The sequence below is a fragment of the Lolium rigidum genome, chromosome 5, assembly GCF_022539505.1.
Source record: "Lolium rigidum isolate FL_2022 chromosome 5, APGP_CSIRO_Lrig_0.1, whole genome shotgun sequence".
Taxonomy (NCBI): Eukaryota; Viridiplantae; Streptophyta; class Magnoliopsida; order Poales; family Poaceae; genus Lolium; species Lolium rigidum.
Window position 1 is genome coordinate 31,491,234 of NC_061512.1, and position 15,941 is coordinate 31,507,174.

Here is a 15,941-nt window from a genome sequence, read left to right on the forward strand (position 1 = left end):
AGAAACCTCCGTGCATGTATTCGCTGCGAAAAAACAACACTCTTCATCAGTTGTCCTCCTCGTCGGTGCTGTCGTTGTGGTAGTCCCGGCGGCAGCGCATCTCGTCGAAGACCTTGACGCTCAAACAGGAGGATGAAGCCGGCTTCGAGGCTGTGGTGGCGCGCGAACTTCTCCCAGCCGATGTTGAGGTACATCTTACTGCGCGCGTCGTAGATCGCGTCGACGATCCACCGGTAGCAGCCGCACGAAGCCTCCCGCAGGTGCATCGTGTGTGGGCGGTCGTCGCCGACGACGTACTCAGCGAAGGAGTCCGACAGCCTCTGGATGCCGCGCGGGTCGCCCTTGAGGACAAGGACGAACTCGAATTGCACGCCCGGCTCCACATCCATCTCCGACGATGAAGACGACGGCGTGGCAGGCGACGGCGAGCATTTAGCTTTGCCGCGGCCACGACCATGACCACGGCCGCGAGGTCGGCCTCCGCCTCTACCAAACATGGCGTCGACTCTTGTTGAGATGGTGGCGGCTAGGGTTGGGGAGATAGGCGCTAGGGTTTGCGTGGAGAGGGACGATGAGAGGCGGCCCTTTTTTATAGGCCGGAGGGAGGCGGGGGAGCGGTGGCACTCATTAACGCCGGCACGCAGAGCTAGGCACGACGAGACGCTTCGCTGCACCTTTACGGGAACTGCACCTTCGCTGCGGCAACTGCACCATCGCTGCACGCCAATAACTTCCGTCGCGAGGTAGGCGGCGATTAGGTTAAAATTTATTATGCCGCTGACGGGTCGGCCCCGCCACTCCCCGCCTCGCTTTTTGGTGTGTCCGGCGTCCCCGGTGCGTCCCCTGTGGGACGGGGACGGGCTCGGAGCGCCGGACACCGTATCAAGGCGCGCCAGACAAAAATGGGCTTTGGGGGACGCGGCTGGAACGGTTTTTGGTCCGGCGCGCCCCAATTCCTTTGGGGGACGCGACTGGAAATGCTCTAAACACATGCTTTAAATACAGAAGGAATGTGGCAAGTAAGAACACATTAGGGACGTGATCAAGCTAAGTAACAACATTAGGGGCGACCTAGTTTTAGGTCTCTCCTGCAGCTGTTGGTCGAATTAAAATCTGAAATCTGCCGGTCCATCCGAAAGAGGGGCCTAAGCCTGGAAAATTTACGCCCCTTTGTGTCTAGATGACGATGATCAAGCAATCACTTGGCCAAACACATGACAAAATAAAAATCTTGAAACAGATCTCTTAAATCGTTGCACTTTATTCAAAGAGGACGAGGCCTACGAGATAACTAGTTCTTTGTACTCCTTAGTTCTAATCTAAAATAAATGTCACAACATTTTCTATAGACAGATATAGGGCATGTCTAGATTTCAGGCGACTTAGATTTAGCGAAACCTCAGTCACTTCATGTCATCAAGTCTCAGTTACAACCTAGTTTTAACTCATGTACAACTCATAGGGTAGCACGAATCTTAAAGAAATTCAACGGTGTGGATATTTTTTTCTCAGTCACAACCCACTTACAACTAGATAAATTTTAATTGCAACCTACTTGCAGCTAGGGAAATCTCGCAACCCACTTACAACTTGGAGAATCTGAGTTGCAATCCACGAATCACGAGACAAATTCAATGGCTAAGGAATAAACTTAGACATAATAAAAGTCAGGTGCCTATTTTCTAGCAAATCCTTGTATGTATGCATAAAAATACATCGAAACAAACCGCAATCCACAACGGTGAGAAGCACTGAGTAACTATCATGATCATTAATAATCTAGACCGAAATTTGGATGGAAACTTTCAATCTAGGCGAAGGTGGTGGTGGCGGGGATGCCACCGCCGGAGGAGTCGCGGCTACACTGGTTGAGCATGTCGATGTAGAACTGGCACTGGCTGATGTCGCTTGCGTTCTGCTTGATGCACTGCACGAATCAATTTAAGCGAGCTATCAGTAAGAATACCCCCACTTGATAAAAACAACATCAGCATGGCTGGATGGTGGATGGAGATGGACGACATACATCTGCGAAGGCCATGTTGTGGATGTCACAAGCGTCCGAGACGGGCGCCGGCGCCTGAGAAGGAGCTTCGGCGACTCGGATGGTGCGCGGCCCGGCGAAGAAGTCGACGAGCCTGCGGCCTATGCTGCTGCCGGCGCCCCAGGTCAATCCTGCATCATCATGAACGTACAACGCGTGGATCAGACATCAGATTAGCTAGCTAGGTCGACATGAGTACATGACGAGATATATGAACAATTAACCGATCGGACGAACCGTCGAAGACGTTGGACGCGAACGATCCTCCTCCCATGAGGCCGCCATTGCTGTGTGGAGCGGGGCCAGGGGCCGCCGCCGGTTTTGCGGGCGCCGGGGTCCTCCGGCGCGGCGTGGAGCGGAATCCTCCTCCTGCAATTCAGATTTCGTAACGATCAATCGAGCTCGGATTGGAGATCAAGAACTAACTGCACGATCGGACCAGGTTATGTACCTGAGCTGCGGCGTGCCATGGCGAAGATGGATTCCCGAGGTGAGGTGATTGATCGACGACGGGCACGAACGAGGTGGAGTAGACGGCCGGGAAGTGGGAACCCTTTTAATGCAACGGCCGGAGAGGCGAGCCGAGCCGAGTCGAATCCCGAATCCAGAATCCTTTTCGTTCTCCTGTTCCGGAGATCCTCCCGAGCCTTCGTTGGCCAGATTCCAGCCCAATACTGGGGACTTTCTCGGTGCCCACGTCTTTTACGACCAAAAATCTACTCCATATATAGGGGTGTTGCTTTACACCGAACTGGTCGGTGACAAAGCGAGGAGCCGCACAACCCCGGCCGTTGTTGGGCCCGGCCCATGAACCCGGCTGGCTGTTTTCATTTTAGGTTGTCCGATGTGGCTTCCTGGGCCGGCCCAACAGCATCAGGTAAACGTTTTCTTTTTTCGTTTCTTTTCTTTCTGTTCATTTTTTATAATTTGAATATTTTAAAAAATGAAAATATTAAAATCTGAACTTTAAATTTTAAAATCGAGAATTTCTGATTTGAAAATTTTATTAAATTTTTCTTTTTTTTAAAAAATTTGAACAAAATTTAATTTTGAACAATTTTAAGTTTGAACAATTTTAAGTTTGAACAATTTTAATTTTGAACAATTTTAAATTTGAACAATTTTAAGTTTGAACAATTTTAAGTTTGAAATTTTTTTCTAATATGAACATTTTTTTATTTTTTAACAATTTTCAAATTTGAACAATTTTCAAATTTGAACAATTTTCAAATTTGAACAATTTTCAAATTTGAACAATTTTCAAATTTGAACAATTTTCAAATTTGAACAAATTATAAATTTGAACATTTTTAAAAAATTTAAGAAAATTAATTTATTTTTTCGGAATTTTTAAAAAGAAAGAAAATAAAAAGAAACAGAAACAGAAAAGAAAAGAAAACAGAAAAACAAACAAAAAAGAAAAGAAAATGAATAAACAGAAAACGAAAGTAAAATGAAAAAACGCAAATGGTTCGGGCCCTATATCCGACCAGGGTGTGCGGTGCTGGGTAAGCACCGACCTGGTCTTTGTATAGTATTCGCCCATATATAGTACGGGTGATGCTGTACACCGACCGGTGCGGTGCGCGCACAACACCGCACACCCCTATAGGTGGTGAGGTGGCTTGCTGGGCCGCGGCCCAACAGCATCAGGTAACTGATTTTCTTTTTTTGTTTCTTTTTTTCCTTTTCTGTTTTTTGTAGAATGTGAATACTTTTGGAAAATAAAAAATTCCAAATTCTGAACATTTTTATCTTGGAACAATTTTTGGAACTGAACGTTTTTTAAAATTTGAACAACTTTTTAAAATGATTTTATAATTAATTTCAGAAATTCTTCGAAATTTAAAATTTGTTCAAAATTCAAAATTCGTTCAAGTTTTTTTTAAAAAATAAATTTAAAAATTTGTTCTAATTTCAAAAATTGTTCAAGACTAAAAATTTGTTCAAAATATTTTGAACAGATTTCAGATTTGAACGGTTTTCAAATTTGAACGGTTTTCAGATTTGAACGGTTTCCAAATTTGAACATTTTTTAATTTAAACATTATCTCAATTTGAACAATTTTTAAAAATTAAAATTTTCGAATCTGAAAAAATATAAACAAAACCGAAAATTGAAAAAAGAAAAAAAAAACAGAAAAAGAAACCAGAAAAGAAAAAAAGAAAAGGAAAAACGAACTACTACAGGCTGAACAGAACAAATGGGCCTGGCCCATACCCGACCAGGGGGTGTGCGGTGGCCGGTAGCCACCGACCTGGTCGGTGTATAGGTTTTGCCATATAGTACTACCTCTGTCTAAGGCTGGACGTTCGGGCCGAGCTTTTGGCTCGGCCCGTTTTGAGCTCGGCCCGTGTTAGACAGAGACCGAGTCGGGCCTGTTTTTCTGGCTCGCGACGGGCTGAAAGCTCGTCTGGCTCGGCCCGAGCTAGCCCGAAAGCTCGTCACTTTTTTTTACGTATTAACGGAAGGATGCAATCTGGGCTGGTTTCTGGCCAAAAAACGTGGATGGGGAAGGATCAGGTCACCCACAGGCCACAACAGGCACGAGTCTTTCTTCTCGCTCTCCCAACACATCGACGGAGGAGTCGGACGACATGTGCAGGCCGGAGAACTTGGACTGGTTGTACAGCATGTGCGGCAGCATCGCGAAGGCCGGAGCCATCCCGCCGCCGGGGAGCGGGATCTGGAACTGCCCCGACGCGGCCGGCCGCGCGGCGCTGAGCGGCAGGGCGTTGGGCGGCGGCGGGCCGTGGGTGAGGTCGAGCGTGACGGTCGGGAATGGCGCGGAGGCGGAGATGGTGGCCATGCTGGAGGAGCTGGGCGTCGGCGCTGGGCATGGAGCCCGAGAGCAGCATGGAGGCGGCGGCCGACGTGGTGGACGCCATCGCCATCGCCGCCGACGCATCCGATTTACCTCAGCGCATCGTCTCCATCCCTACCGCTAGCATGGGCCCACCTGGCAGTGACTAGTCGCTCTTGGCTCGCGAGCCAGCCTGAGCCAGCCCGAGTTTTAGCCGAGCTCGAGCCGAGCCCATTTTTCCAGCTCGTTGCACAAACGAGCCAGCCCGAGCCGAGCCCATTTGGAACGAGCTAAATGCAGCCCAGCCCGAGCTGGCTCGTGTCCAGCCTTACCTCTGTCCATAAATAGATGCCAAAAGTTTATCTAAATTTGAATGTATCTAGCCACGATTTAGTATATAGATACATCCGAATCTAGACAAATCTTTGCCATCTATTTATGGACGGAGGGAGTATGTTTGATAGTGTCGTCATTTTAATTTAAATTTACGATATATAATAATTTTAGTTCATATTTAATTAGCACGAAGTAAAAAAAACCACACCACTTATTAGGAATCATAAGGTGTACTTTATTTTCCAAACATATCTGAGGGAACTTGTTTCACCTTCTATTTTCACCCCTCACAATTTGCCCCGTTTTACTCCGAGAAGATCATGGAGATATTGGCTATGAGAGGCCCATGCCATTTCCGTCCGCATATATTGTTCACCCAAAAAGTCTCCGACTTCACAATCAAAATCTTAGAGAACACACCGCTAGAGAAGGAGCATGATGGGATGAAACAAACTCTTAGGTTACCCAATTGCTGCCGCCATGATATTGTTCCCCGGAGATACCTTATTCATCACCACTATGAACTATCGGAGATTCTGGGACATGGCGGGCAGAGACTTTGGCTAAGAAAACTACCCTACTCTGCGACAATACGTATCCAAATTCAGGATTCAACGACTCCTTAATTCTCCCTCGCACAATGGACCGATGGGTTATCCATGGGGAGGAGATCATGCCGGAGACGGTGCCGGAAAAGTCGCATGTATTGTCGCTTTCTTCTTTGGAGAGGAGAGAGACGTGCCAGATGGGGAAGTAGGTAGGCGATCGAGGACATGGCCGTCCCATTGTGCCCCCATGTACCACTCATCAGTGGCGGAGCCAGGATTGAAGCAAGCCCCGGGCCAAAAAACTAAGCGCAAAAGTAACTACTAAAAAAATATTGTAATAGCACAAAAAAATTGGTACGGTAGCAAGAATGAACATATATTTTCAGATCCATTCTTAATTCTCCAAAAACATGCATAAGAAATAACTAAAAAACTTAAAATAGTTTAATGGGATACAAAATATGGTACCAATTCACTAGTTCTGTGCGTTCGTGCCTCCCATGACTTCGTCAACAACCTCATCAGCACTAGAAGAGGAACCAATACCTTCAAGAAAGCAAGAATATTTCTTATGGAAAAGCGCAAACATGAAGTGCAATAGAAAATTATTCATACAAATATGAAAACTTACCGAAACGACGAGGTAAAATGCAGCATTTTTATCAACACTATACTCTAACCAATCGCCATGATTCTTGAACCAACTATCATGAAAGCTTCTAAGCCTACCGGCTTTTCCAAACAGTGTCCTCTTATATTTGTGACCAATAGGTTGGCATGGACCTAAATTAACATACTCCCTTCTAGCAACATCTTGTATGTTAGGATCTAAATCCTCAATAGGTGTCCTAAGACCGGGATCCGAAATAATAACATTCATACCGACTCCGAGACGAGTATTTGCATTGGCAACACGAGATGCGATGGATGGTCCATTTTGGGGAGTCGATTCAGTTTCAGTACCATTTTCGCTTTGAGGAGGTTCTTCGCTTTGAGCAATTTCTTCAGATTGAGGGTTCGTTGATGCATTCGCTTTTGAGATCGATGGAAAAAATCTCTTCATCTTATGTTCCTAAACATGAAACCAATTACAAACAATTATTAAACCATACTTATTCATTATTTATTCCAACTTCCTGAATCCTAATCCTTGTCTATTTGTAAAACAAAAAATTACCTAGTTCAAAGGTTTGCCCAGAGATCAACGTGAAGAACTGAAGCAGGGCCGATCAGAGGCAGCCCGCGGCCGGGCAACACTGCAGCAGTAACGAAGGCCGGAGGCGCGGCGAGCCGGCGACGTACAAGCACGCAGGCAGGGGCGTCGGGGCGGGCGGCGGCAAAGCGTCCGGCGTCGCTGTTTTTGACGAGATTGATCTATGCGACGCGAGCTGCGCGTGGTCTGGGCGTCGTGGGGCGATCGCGTTTGGAGAGTTACGGAAACGAGGCTTGCTCGGCTTCAGCTGAGTTGGGCCAACGCCCCAGGCCAACTTTTTTTTTTGGTTATGGTAAGGAGATTTTTTCCTGCGACCCGGGCCATGGCCCATGTTGCCCTGGGCCTGGCTCCGCCCCTGCCACTCATGCATGCACGTAGAAGTTGAAATGCGGCACCATATATGTTCGCGAGGTTCATTGCACGGCTACATCTCAAGACCATGCGAGTATGGGTACGGTGGACACGGTGAGGCACTCAAGATGAAACTAAAATGCTAGCGTGGATCTCCAAAAGCATAAACTGTGGCGTGGAATGCATTCTGGTCTTCTGGACTAGGCCTGACCAGGGACGTGTGTTGTGTCATGTTTTGTTAGGATACGTACTCGATCGAGCCATATTTACCGTAGACGACTAAGCTGGGATAATTCCAGAATCTACTTGACCCTGGTGACTAGTATATATATTGGTTTTTCCGGAATTTAAACGGATATGATTGATACGCTGCCTTAACTTAATTACCGGAGAGTACGCGCCCGCCTATAAAAGCGCTCCTCGTCATCTATCCATCCATTCGTTCATTCTCTTGGCCGGCCTTCTCTTCTTCCATCGTCTCCAGCCGATCCATTCATCCATCCACACCTCGCTAGCAGCCATGGGACGCCGCAGCTCAGGTACATATGCATCTCCTCAAAATCAAGATGATGCTGTCATCCGTCTCCTATCGATCGATCCTACCTTGTGCGTGTAATCAATCTATTGTTGGCCCCCATAATTCCTCGGTTAATTTCCCATACATCTTGCAATTTTCATGTGATTTGTAGGCCATTTGTACGTACTGATTGATTCTATTGATTGGTCAGCCGCTTAATTAGTTTACCTAAGGTCTGTTACGATTTCCCTGTTCCGGATCTACGCATGCCATGATAATTTGTCTCTAATGACCGATCTGTTATCTTTTCCGAGCGGACGATCTGCCATCTTCTGGTCGTATTAAATTTCGATCGATAGATCCCATCTATATGCATGTCAATTCGTCTGTATATTATTTACACTGTTTTTCTTAACCGTGATGACGAGTTCATCGATCTCTTGCTAAGTAGGACTACGTGAAGTACATTGATACTGACTCAAGATCATGACTACTATTTTTTTTTATCGCGCTCTGAATATTTAACTTTTTTTAGAAAGAGAAATTAATAACTCCGACAGTGTTACTGAATATTTAACTTGATTTGCAGGTGGAGGTTTCCGCAGCGCACCACGGGTCAAAACCCCTGCTCCCAAGCCAGGTATTCACACTGATCTATGCTAATTCTTACATACATCGCTAGATCTAACCGCATATGTACATGTATGGTGCTTAATCGGAAAATTCCTTTCTTGCGAGCTTGCAGCAACAAAGACATCTGCTCCGGTGCCGGCGGCACAGGGAGGCGGCGCTCCGACCTCCATCATCGGAACTGTCGGATCTGCCATCGCTGACGGTTTGTATCAATCTTGCTTCCTCTAATTCTACCTGATATACAATCAAATTGGAGAGTACCAAATATACAAGATGTTTCTTAAGTATTTCTCTGTATAATCTCAAAATAACGGTCTGTATCATGAGATGATGTGGATTTTTTTGGTGGGCTTCAGGGATTGGTTGGGGCATCGGGACTAGCATGGCGCACAGGGCGCTAGACTCTGTGTTGGGTCCGCGCACCATCAGGGTCGTCGAAGGACACGAATCTCCGGCTGCTACCAATGCTGCATCTCCTGCTCCTTTGGATGCGTGCAACATCCACAACAAGGCCTTCGGTGATGTATGTTACTCCTAGTGCTTTATTGTACCTTGCATTTTGTTGCATCCCAAATTCAGATGGTGCTGATTAGCTGATATGCATACATGTATGTTGATGCGTATGAAGTGCATCAACCAGAACGGGAGCGACATCAGCAGGTGCCAGTTCTACCTCGACATGCTCAACCAGTGCCGCCGTGAAGGAGGTGCAGGAGCATCTACCATGGCTTAGGAACGTTTTCGTTTCGCTGCATGCAGTTTCAGTTTACATCGGTCGATGATGATGATAGTTTATTATTGTGACAAGGAGAAGCAGCCGCCACCAATTAATATGTTGGTAGATGATCATCATCAATAGATTATGCCATGTAATTCGTAGTCTTAATTTCGTGATCTCGCCGACATATCCCCATTGTGTAATAAGACAAGAAAACTATTTGAGATAGTATAATTTATCTTCCTCTTTGTCCAATTTTTCGTACTTGCTTTATTTGTTTGTTTGTTTGTTTATTTATCTGGGATGAGGTACTTCTATCTGCGGTAACTATTTGCTTAGGGTAGAGCGTGTCACATTCAAGCATCTCAGCCCGGTTTGTATCTGATGTATGAAGCAAAGGAGACGCCCGATCATGTCTTGCCACCTAGTAGAACTAAAATTAGATGCTTTTAGAATACAACATAACTGCAGATAAATGTCTCCAAAACAGAGAGAGAAAATATGGTTCATAACAGAACTGCACGATGTAATATATTGAGATAAAATCACTCGACGGAGAGTGGAAGAAATAAAGCTTCTGTAGAAGCAGAAATTTTTTCTACCTTGGTGAATAGCCCTTCTAGTGGTATCGAGTGGATACTTTTGATGCAAAGTTATCCCCTGGCCAAAAAAGATTATCAATGCAGATGTAGCCATCTAGCGCTTGATTCTCGAGATGAGAGCATCCGTAACAAGAGATGGTATAATTGGGCACCCAAAACAGGTGTTGTACAGTTATACATCACCAAAAAGGAGGATTTTACAATACTTGGTTCTGGGGAATGTCCCATTTTTGTGCTTGGCTCCCATCTTAAATTCAAAAATAATTCTGATTTTAAGAACGAGTGATTGCCCTTCTTCGAGGCTTACTGCTCAGCCAGAGAGCGAACCGCTAATGTAGTCCACTTATTGAACATGGTCTATGACTAGGCTGTGACCCCTAGACGCTGAAGCTTCCTTGGAGGGGATCTCGTAGTTCCTACGGGGTAGAGACAATGGGGTCAGCCCATGGATTTTCCTTCCTTTTGCTATATTTTGCTCAAAGGGTTGAAAGGAGATCGTGTATCAAGTTATTCGCAAGGGCCAACTTCACCCTCATTGCACTTTGTGGTTTTCAGATGATGCAAAATAGGGCACAAGTGCCACAGAAGGTGATGTAACATAAGTCACCTAGGACCTTTAGTTCCGTCTTCTTCAACAATCCAACCTTCAATTTGAACAATTTGAACTTAAATTTGAACACTTCTAATTTAATTTTAACACTTTAAATTCATTAGATAAGTTCAATACATTCAAATTTGACTTAGACGATACAAAGAAACCTAAAGTTTGTTGACACTTGAACCATAATCATCGACAAAAACATTGATACTTCAACACTAAGGTTTGACACTTTGACCGTAAACTCCGACACAACGATAGATATAACTAAATAATGACACTCGACCTAAACATCTAGTGATCACCCCAGTCCTCATCGTCGGAGCTACTGAAGGTGTTCCATAAATTCGAGCATAACTCGGAGGAGGAACCCGACAAGACCTGATGGTGGAGGGGCTAGCCTTGGATGCCCTAATTCCCACCCTCCGCGAAGTACTCAAGATCCAGCTACACAAGTTCCGGGAGGTCACGGCGAAGCTTTTCCATGGCCGCATCATCAGACTCGCAAGACCTAATGTGCAGAAATGCACGCAGTTCTTCATCTCCTGCTCGTGGTGACGATGCTAACCTCCGGCAAGAGAAACTCCACCTCCTTGAGGCTCTTGACCTAGGTGGAATTCATCTCCACGGGCGGCTGGCCGAAGATCTATGCGCCGAAGTCATAGTCACGCGGGGTGAGCTCCGACGGTGCGAACGTCCCCGTCCACTAGTGCACGCCAACGACGGTGATCTCTTCCACTTAGTGGCAAAAGAAACAACAAGCCAAGGGAGCCCATCGATGATTTGGGCGCGGCAACATCTTGAAGCGGTGGTCACGATTGGCGTAGAATCGATGGATAAACGTCATCGGCGAATCCAGTGGTCTCGAGGCGGGAATCGATAACGGCGCGGTGGGGCGGTTTCGGGCTATACACATTGGTTACATCACCTCCAATGTTATGTATACATCACGATCCTAAAATATAAATCACGAGATAGATCAACTTCATTTATTGGGCATGCATTTTTGGGCCAATATGATATAACAAGTCCAAGCCTATTATAGGTCACCTCTATAGATGATTGGAGAACATATCAGATCCTCCCAACCTTGGGGTGCACCATTGCTCCAAAACCAAAAGGTTAATCCTTGAAGTTGCGAAATAAAATCTGAAAACAAATCAAGAGCATAAACATACGATGATTCAACCATGAAAATAAATTAAAATTCTGATCGGATTTCTATGCATATAGTGGTAGCTAGTTGGTCAAATTCATATCCCAATTCAAATTTGGAACAATTCACGAAGTTTGACGTTTTTAAAATTTTCCTCCAACTAGGGATCGAGTTTAAACATGAAACCTTGTATCATGGTAGAAGCATGCTCAATATACGTATGCTAATAAGTTTTTATTTTAGAACTTTAGGATTCCATCTGTTCTAAATTAAATTAATTGACTTGGTTTTATCTAGTTACACATATATTTATCTAGTTACATGTGTGTCTCGACAAAGTTAAGTCAATTAATCTGAGACAGAGAATCTCAAGTGGTTTTTAGTTTGAGATTGTCTAGGTAGCATTTGACTGAGATTTTGATATGTCTTAGTCTTGTTGAACTGCTGAGATCTAATCTGTAGAAATGCGCGCGATTCTCCCTCTCCTCCTCGCGGGTGATGATGCGCACCTCCGGCAAGAGGAACTCGGCCTCCTTGAGGCTCTCGACCCCGAGGGAATTCATCTCCACGGGAGGCTGGCTGAAGATCCACGCGGCCAAGTCGTACGCACGCGCGGCGAGCTCTGGCGGCTCGAAAGTGCCGGGCCACTAGCACACGCCATCGACGGTGTTCTTCACCTCTTAGTGGCCAAAATGCCGCAACTGCACGCCGAGGAAGCCCATCGATGATTTCAGGCAGTATCATCTCTTGAAGCGGCGGTCACGATTCGCACAGAATCAGCGAAGAAATGACAGTGGTGGATCCGGTGGTCTCGAGGTGGGAATCGGCAGCAGCGTGGCGGGGCAGCTGCGGGCTATCGCGTGGAGAAGACGCACACAGTGGTTACAAGTTTACAACACCTCCAATGTTATATAGACATCACGACACTAATTATAAATCACCGGATACATCACCTTCATCTGTTGGAGAGGTATTGTTGGGACAATATGATATAATTTAAGTTACATCAACAAGTCCAAGCCTATTATAAATGATCTGAGAACATATCGGATGCTCCCAACTTTGGGGTGCACCTGGTGCTCCAAAACGAAAAGGAGAATCCTTGAAGTTTCGAAATACTTTCCGAAAGCAAATCAAGGGCATAGACATATGATGATTCAACCATGAAAATAAGTTCAGATTCTAAACGGATCTCTATGCCTGTAGTGGTAGCTAGTTGGTCAAATTCATATCCCAATTCGAATTCAGAACAATTCACAAAATTTGATGTTTTCAAACTTTCCTCGAACTGGCGATTGAGTTTAAACATAAAACCTTGTATATCATGGTAGAAGCATGCTCAATATATGTACTCCTATGATAATGCGTTTTTATTTCAGAACTTTAGGATTCCCTCCTTTGTAAATTAACTGACTTAAGTGTATCTAGTTCCACATATATTTATCTACGGAGTAGATACGTGGGTGTCTCGACAAAATCAAAATTTAAGACGGAGACTCTCAAGTGGTTTTTTAGGTTGGGATTGCCTAGGTAACAGTCCACTGATTTTAAGGAACGAGATCCTCTGACGTACGTGGAAAAACTGCAGAGGGACACATAGTTGATTCTTGATCGTTCGTTCCCGATCCGATGGCATCTGGGACAACACCATTAAACATTAGCAGCAGCCCACAGCCCAGCCCAGTTAACGGGAGATGAACAAATGGATGACGAAAACGGCCCTATGTCGTGCATGAACTATTTGAACTTAATCACTGTTGTTAACTGAATATTAAACTGCAAGAATTGAACTCAACGCTAATTGTTCCTCATAATTGAAGAAATAAGGGCATCTCCAACGCCGCGACGCAAATCGGATGCTAAAACGGACGCGGAACATTCGTTTGTGTTAGTCCGAATCCGCATCCGTTTGCGTTGGGCCGAATGGTCGAAATCTACTTGCGCGTCCATTTGCGTCTAGGGGTGTCCCCAGCGGGCCAAAGCATAATTTTTTCCCATTAAAAACCCATATTATACATAATTATAAAAATATGTCAAAAAGCTTAAAACCTAGCTACGGACTACTGCTCGTCGTCACTGATGAGGTCGATGAACTCTGTCATCCGCCATGGGAGCTGGTACGCCGGCGGTGGAGGAGGAATGGCGGCATGCGGTGACTGCTACCAGACAGTCGTCGGAGCAGGAGGCTGTGGTGAAGGTGGTCACGGATCCCAGACCGTCGAAGGAGCAGCAGACGGCGCACACACCCTTGGGTACGTGTCGGCGTGGTCAAGGGAGTCGCCGGCCTCCCCTGCGCCAGCGACGAATCACGAAGCTAGATGGCGAGGCCGTCCCACATAGTGAGCTGGTCGAGCTCGCTATTGGCCATTGCCCTCGCAATGGACTCCTCCTCGCTAATGTCCGACGGTTGGGTCTATGGATCCCATGTCGGGCCGCCGTCGTCGTGGTCGTTGTCTCCGCTTTGGACATGGCCGTCCAACCAGGCCTCATACTCGGCCTCGACGACATCTCCCCCCTCCTCCCCCCTCCTCTGTAGCCTGAGGGGCTGGAGTGGAAGGCGCCGCCGGAGTACGCCATGGTCGCCGACGACTTTAGGTGCCCCGGCGACCTGAAGGATTTCCCTGGCCAACACGTGGCCATCTGCGCCTCCCTGAAGCCGCCACTGCCGTCGCCGGTGGAGGCTAGCCGGTCCTGGTGGGAGAAGGAGGGGCAGGCCTACCCTGCAAGCCGTGGCGACGGAGGTCTAGGTTGCAGCCGCTATGGCCATCTGTCTCCGCTGTGTGCGCTGCCACAGCCTGCGGATGCAACCACCACCGCCGCCTCGTTGGTTCAAGCTGCGCCCGGCGAGCGACGACGACGGCTCCTCTGACAACAACGACAGCGACTTCGAGTACATGTACTATATGCCTATGGAATATGACTAGTCTTTTATTTATAATGGATAATAATATTTTTTTTAAATGTACATCATTTGTATGGGAGTCACGGGCTGGGGCCGACCGGCCTTATTTTGTGTTTAGCGCGGGAGCACCCTATATGGACCAAAAATTGACGCCGCGCGCCGGAGCCATGATGCTCTACGACTACAGAGATGATTTCTGAGATGGAGCGCACTGTTTACCATCTCCCTTGAGTTGAACTGGGTCGCTCCGTTCGTTCCGTCTCCCGTTAGCTGGGCTGAGCTGTTGGCTGCTGCGCTAATATTTTCTAGTGGTGGACCAGCTGCCATCAGATGGGTAGCGGACGAACCAAAATCAATTACGTCCCTCTTGCAGTTTTTTCACTTACGTCAGTCAGAGGATCTCGTTCCGATTTTAATCCGGGTGGCGGGTGCACCCAACCCAAAGGCCAGGATCTCATCCAGTAGAGGTAGAGGAAGAGGATTCTGGATTTCTGGACCCGACTCGGCTCGGCTCCAGTAGAAAAGTTAATCGCACATCCATCTTCGATCGCCAGCCATGGGACGCCGCGGCTCAGGTGCGTAACATAGTGATCGCATCAAATCTTCCAGCCGCTTTCCTTCTCCTCAGTGATCCATCCAATCGAGCAGTTAGTTTTTCTCTGTTCGTGACCAAATCCAAGCTCAGTTGATCGTTACGAAATCGAGGACTCAATCCCTACCGTACCTCTGGATCTGATTTGCAGGAGGAGGATTCCGCTCCGCGCCCCGCGCCAGGGCGCCGGCCCCCGCAAAACCGTCCGCGCCCGCTCCACGGAGCAATGGCGGCCTCATGACTGGAGGATCCTTCGTGTCCAACGACGTGGAAGGTTTGTCCGACGAGTTATTCAAACCTCGTCGATCGTTTGAACTTTTAATCTACCTACTGTAACTAGTTTCTCTGATCGATATGCGCTGTATGAATCCAGGATTGACGTGGGGCGCCGGCATCAGCCTGGGCCACAGGATCGTCGACTTCTTCGGCGGGCCGCGCGCGCACCATCCGAGTCACCGAGGTTCCTTCGTCTCAGGCGCCGGCGTCCGCGCCGGCCTCTGACGCCTGCGACGTCCACACCAAAGCCTTCGCAGACGTAAGTCCATCCAGACCGATCTTGTGTTACCGACTGGACTGATTTTATTTATGCTGATGGCTCTCGCGCGCGCGGTTGATTGATTTTGTGCAGTGCATCAGCCACAACGGGAGCGACATCAGCCGGTGCCAGTTCTACGTCGACATGCTCAACCAGTGCCGCCGCGGATCCCATGCTGGCATCGCCGCCGCCGCCACCATCGCCTAGCTAGATAGGTCCATAGTTGATCCTATTCGAATTAATTTCTGTTTGGTTGATCACGATAGCTAGTGCTTTTCACCCATGGTGGATTGCGGTTTATTCGTCTTCTGCCATGCAGTGCTGTAGTCTTCTCGTCGACATGTTAAAGGTCACTAGTCCATGTTGAATTAAGTAGAACCATGAAGAAACTT

At 47.0% G+C, this 15,941-nt stretch overlaps 2 protein-coding genes across 2 annotated transcripts; one reads left to right on the forward strand and one right to left on the reverse strand.

Moving 5' to 3' along the window:
- Positions 1-1,810: 1,810 nt before the first annotated feature.
- On the reverse strand, positions 1,811-2,519 carry LOC124655808. The gene is made up of 4 exons (XM_047194649.1): positions 2,496-2,519; positions 2,282-2,413; positions 2,027-2,175; positions 1,811-1,927 (listed from the first exon to the last, which is right to left on the reverse strand). The coding sequence occupies exons 1-4, from the start codon at positions 2,512-2,514 to the stop codon at positions 1,811-1,813; spliced, it is 417 nt and encodes a 138-aa protein (XP_047050605.1). The 5' UTR covers positions 2,515-2,519.
- A 5,297-nt stretch (positions 2,520-7,816) lies between these two features.
- LOC124655809 (uncharacterized protein C6C3.02c-like) lies at positions 7,817-9,215 on the forward strand. Its single transcript, XM_047194650.1, has 5 exons — positions 7,817-7,835; positions 8,403-8,453; positions 8,559-8,648; positions 8,803-8,969; positions 9,075-9,215. Exons 1-5 carry the CDS (start codon positions 7,817-7,819, stop codon positions 9,177-9,179), a joined length of 432 nt encoding a protein of 143 aa, XP_047050606.1. The 3' UTR covers positions 9,180-9,215.
- Positions 9,216-15,941: the final 6,726 nt, after the last annotated feature.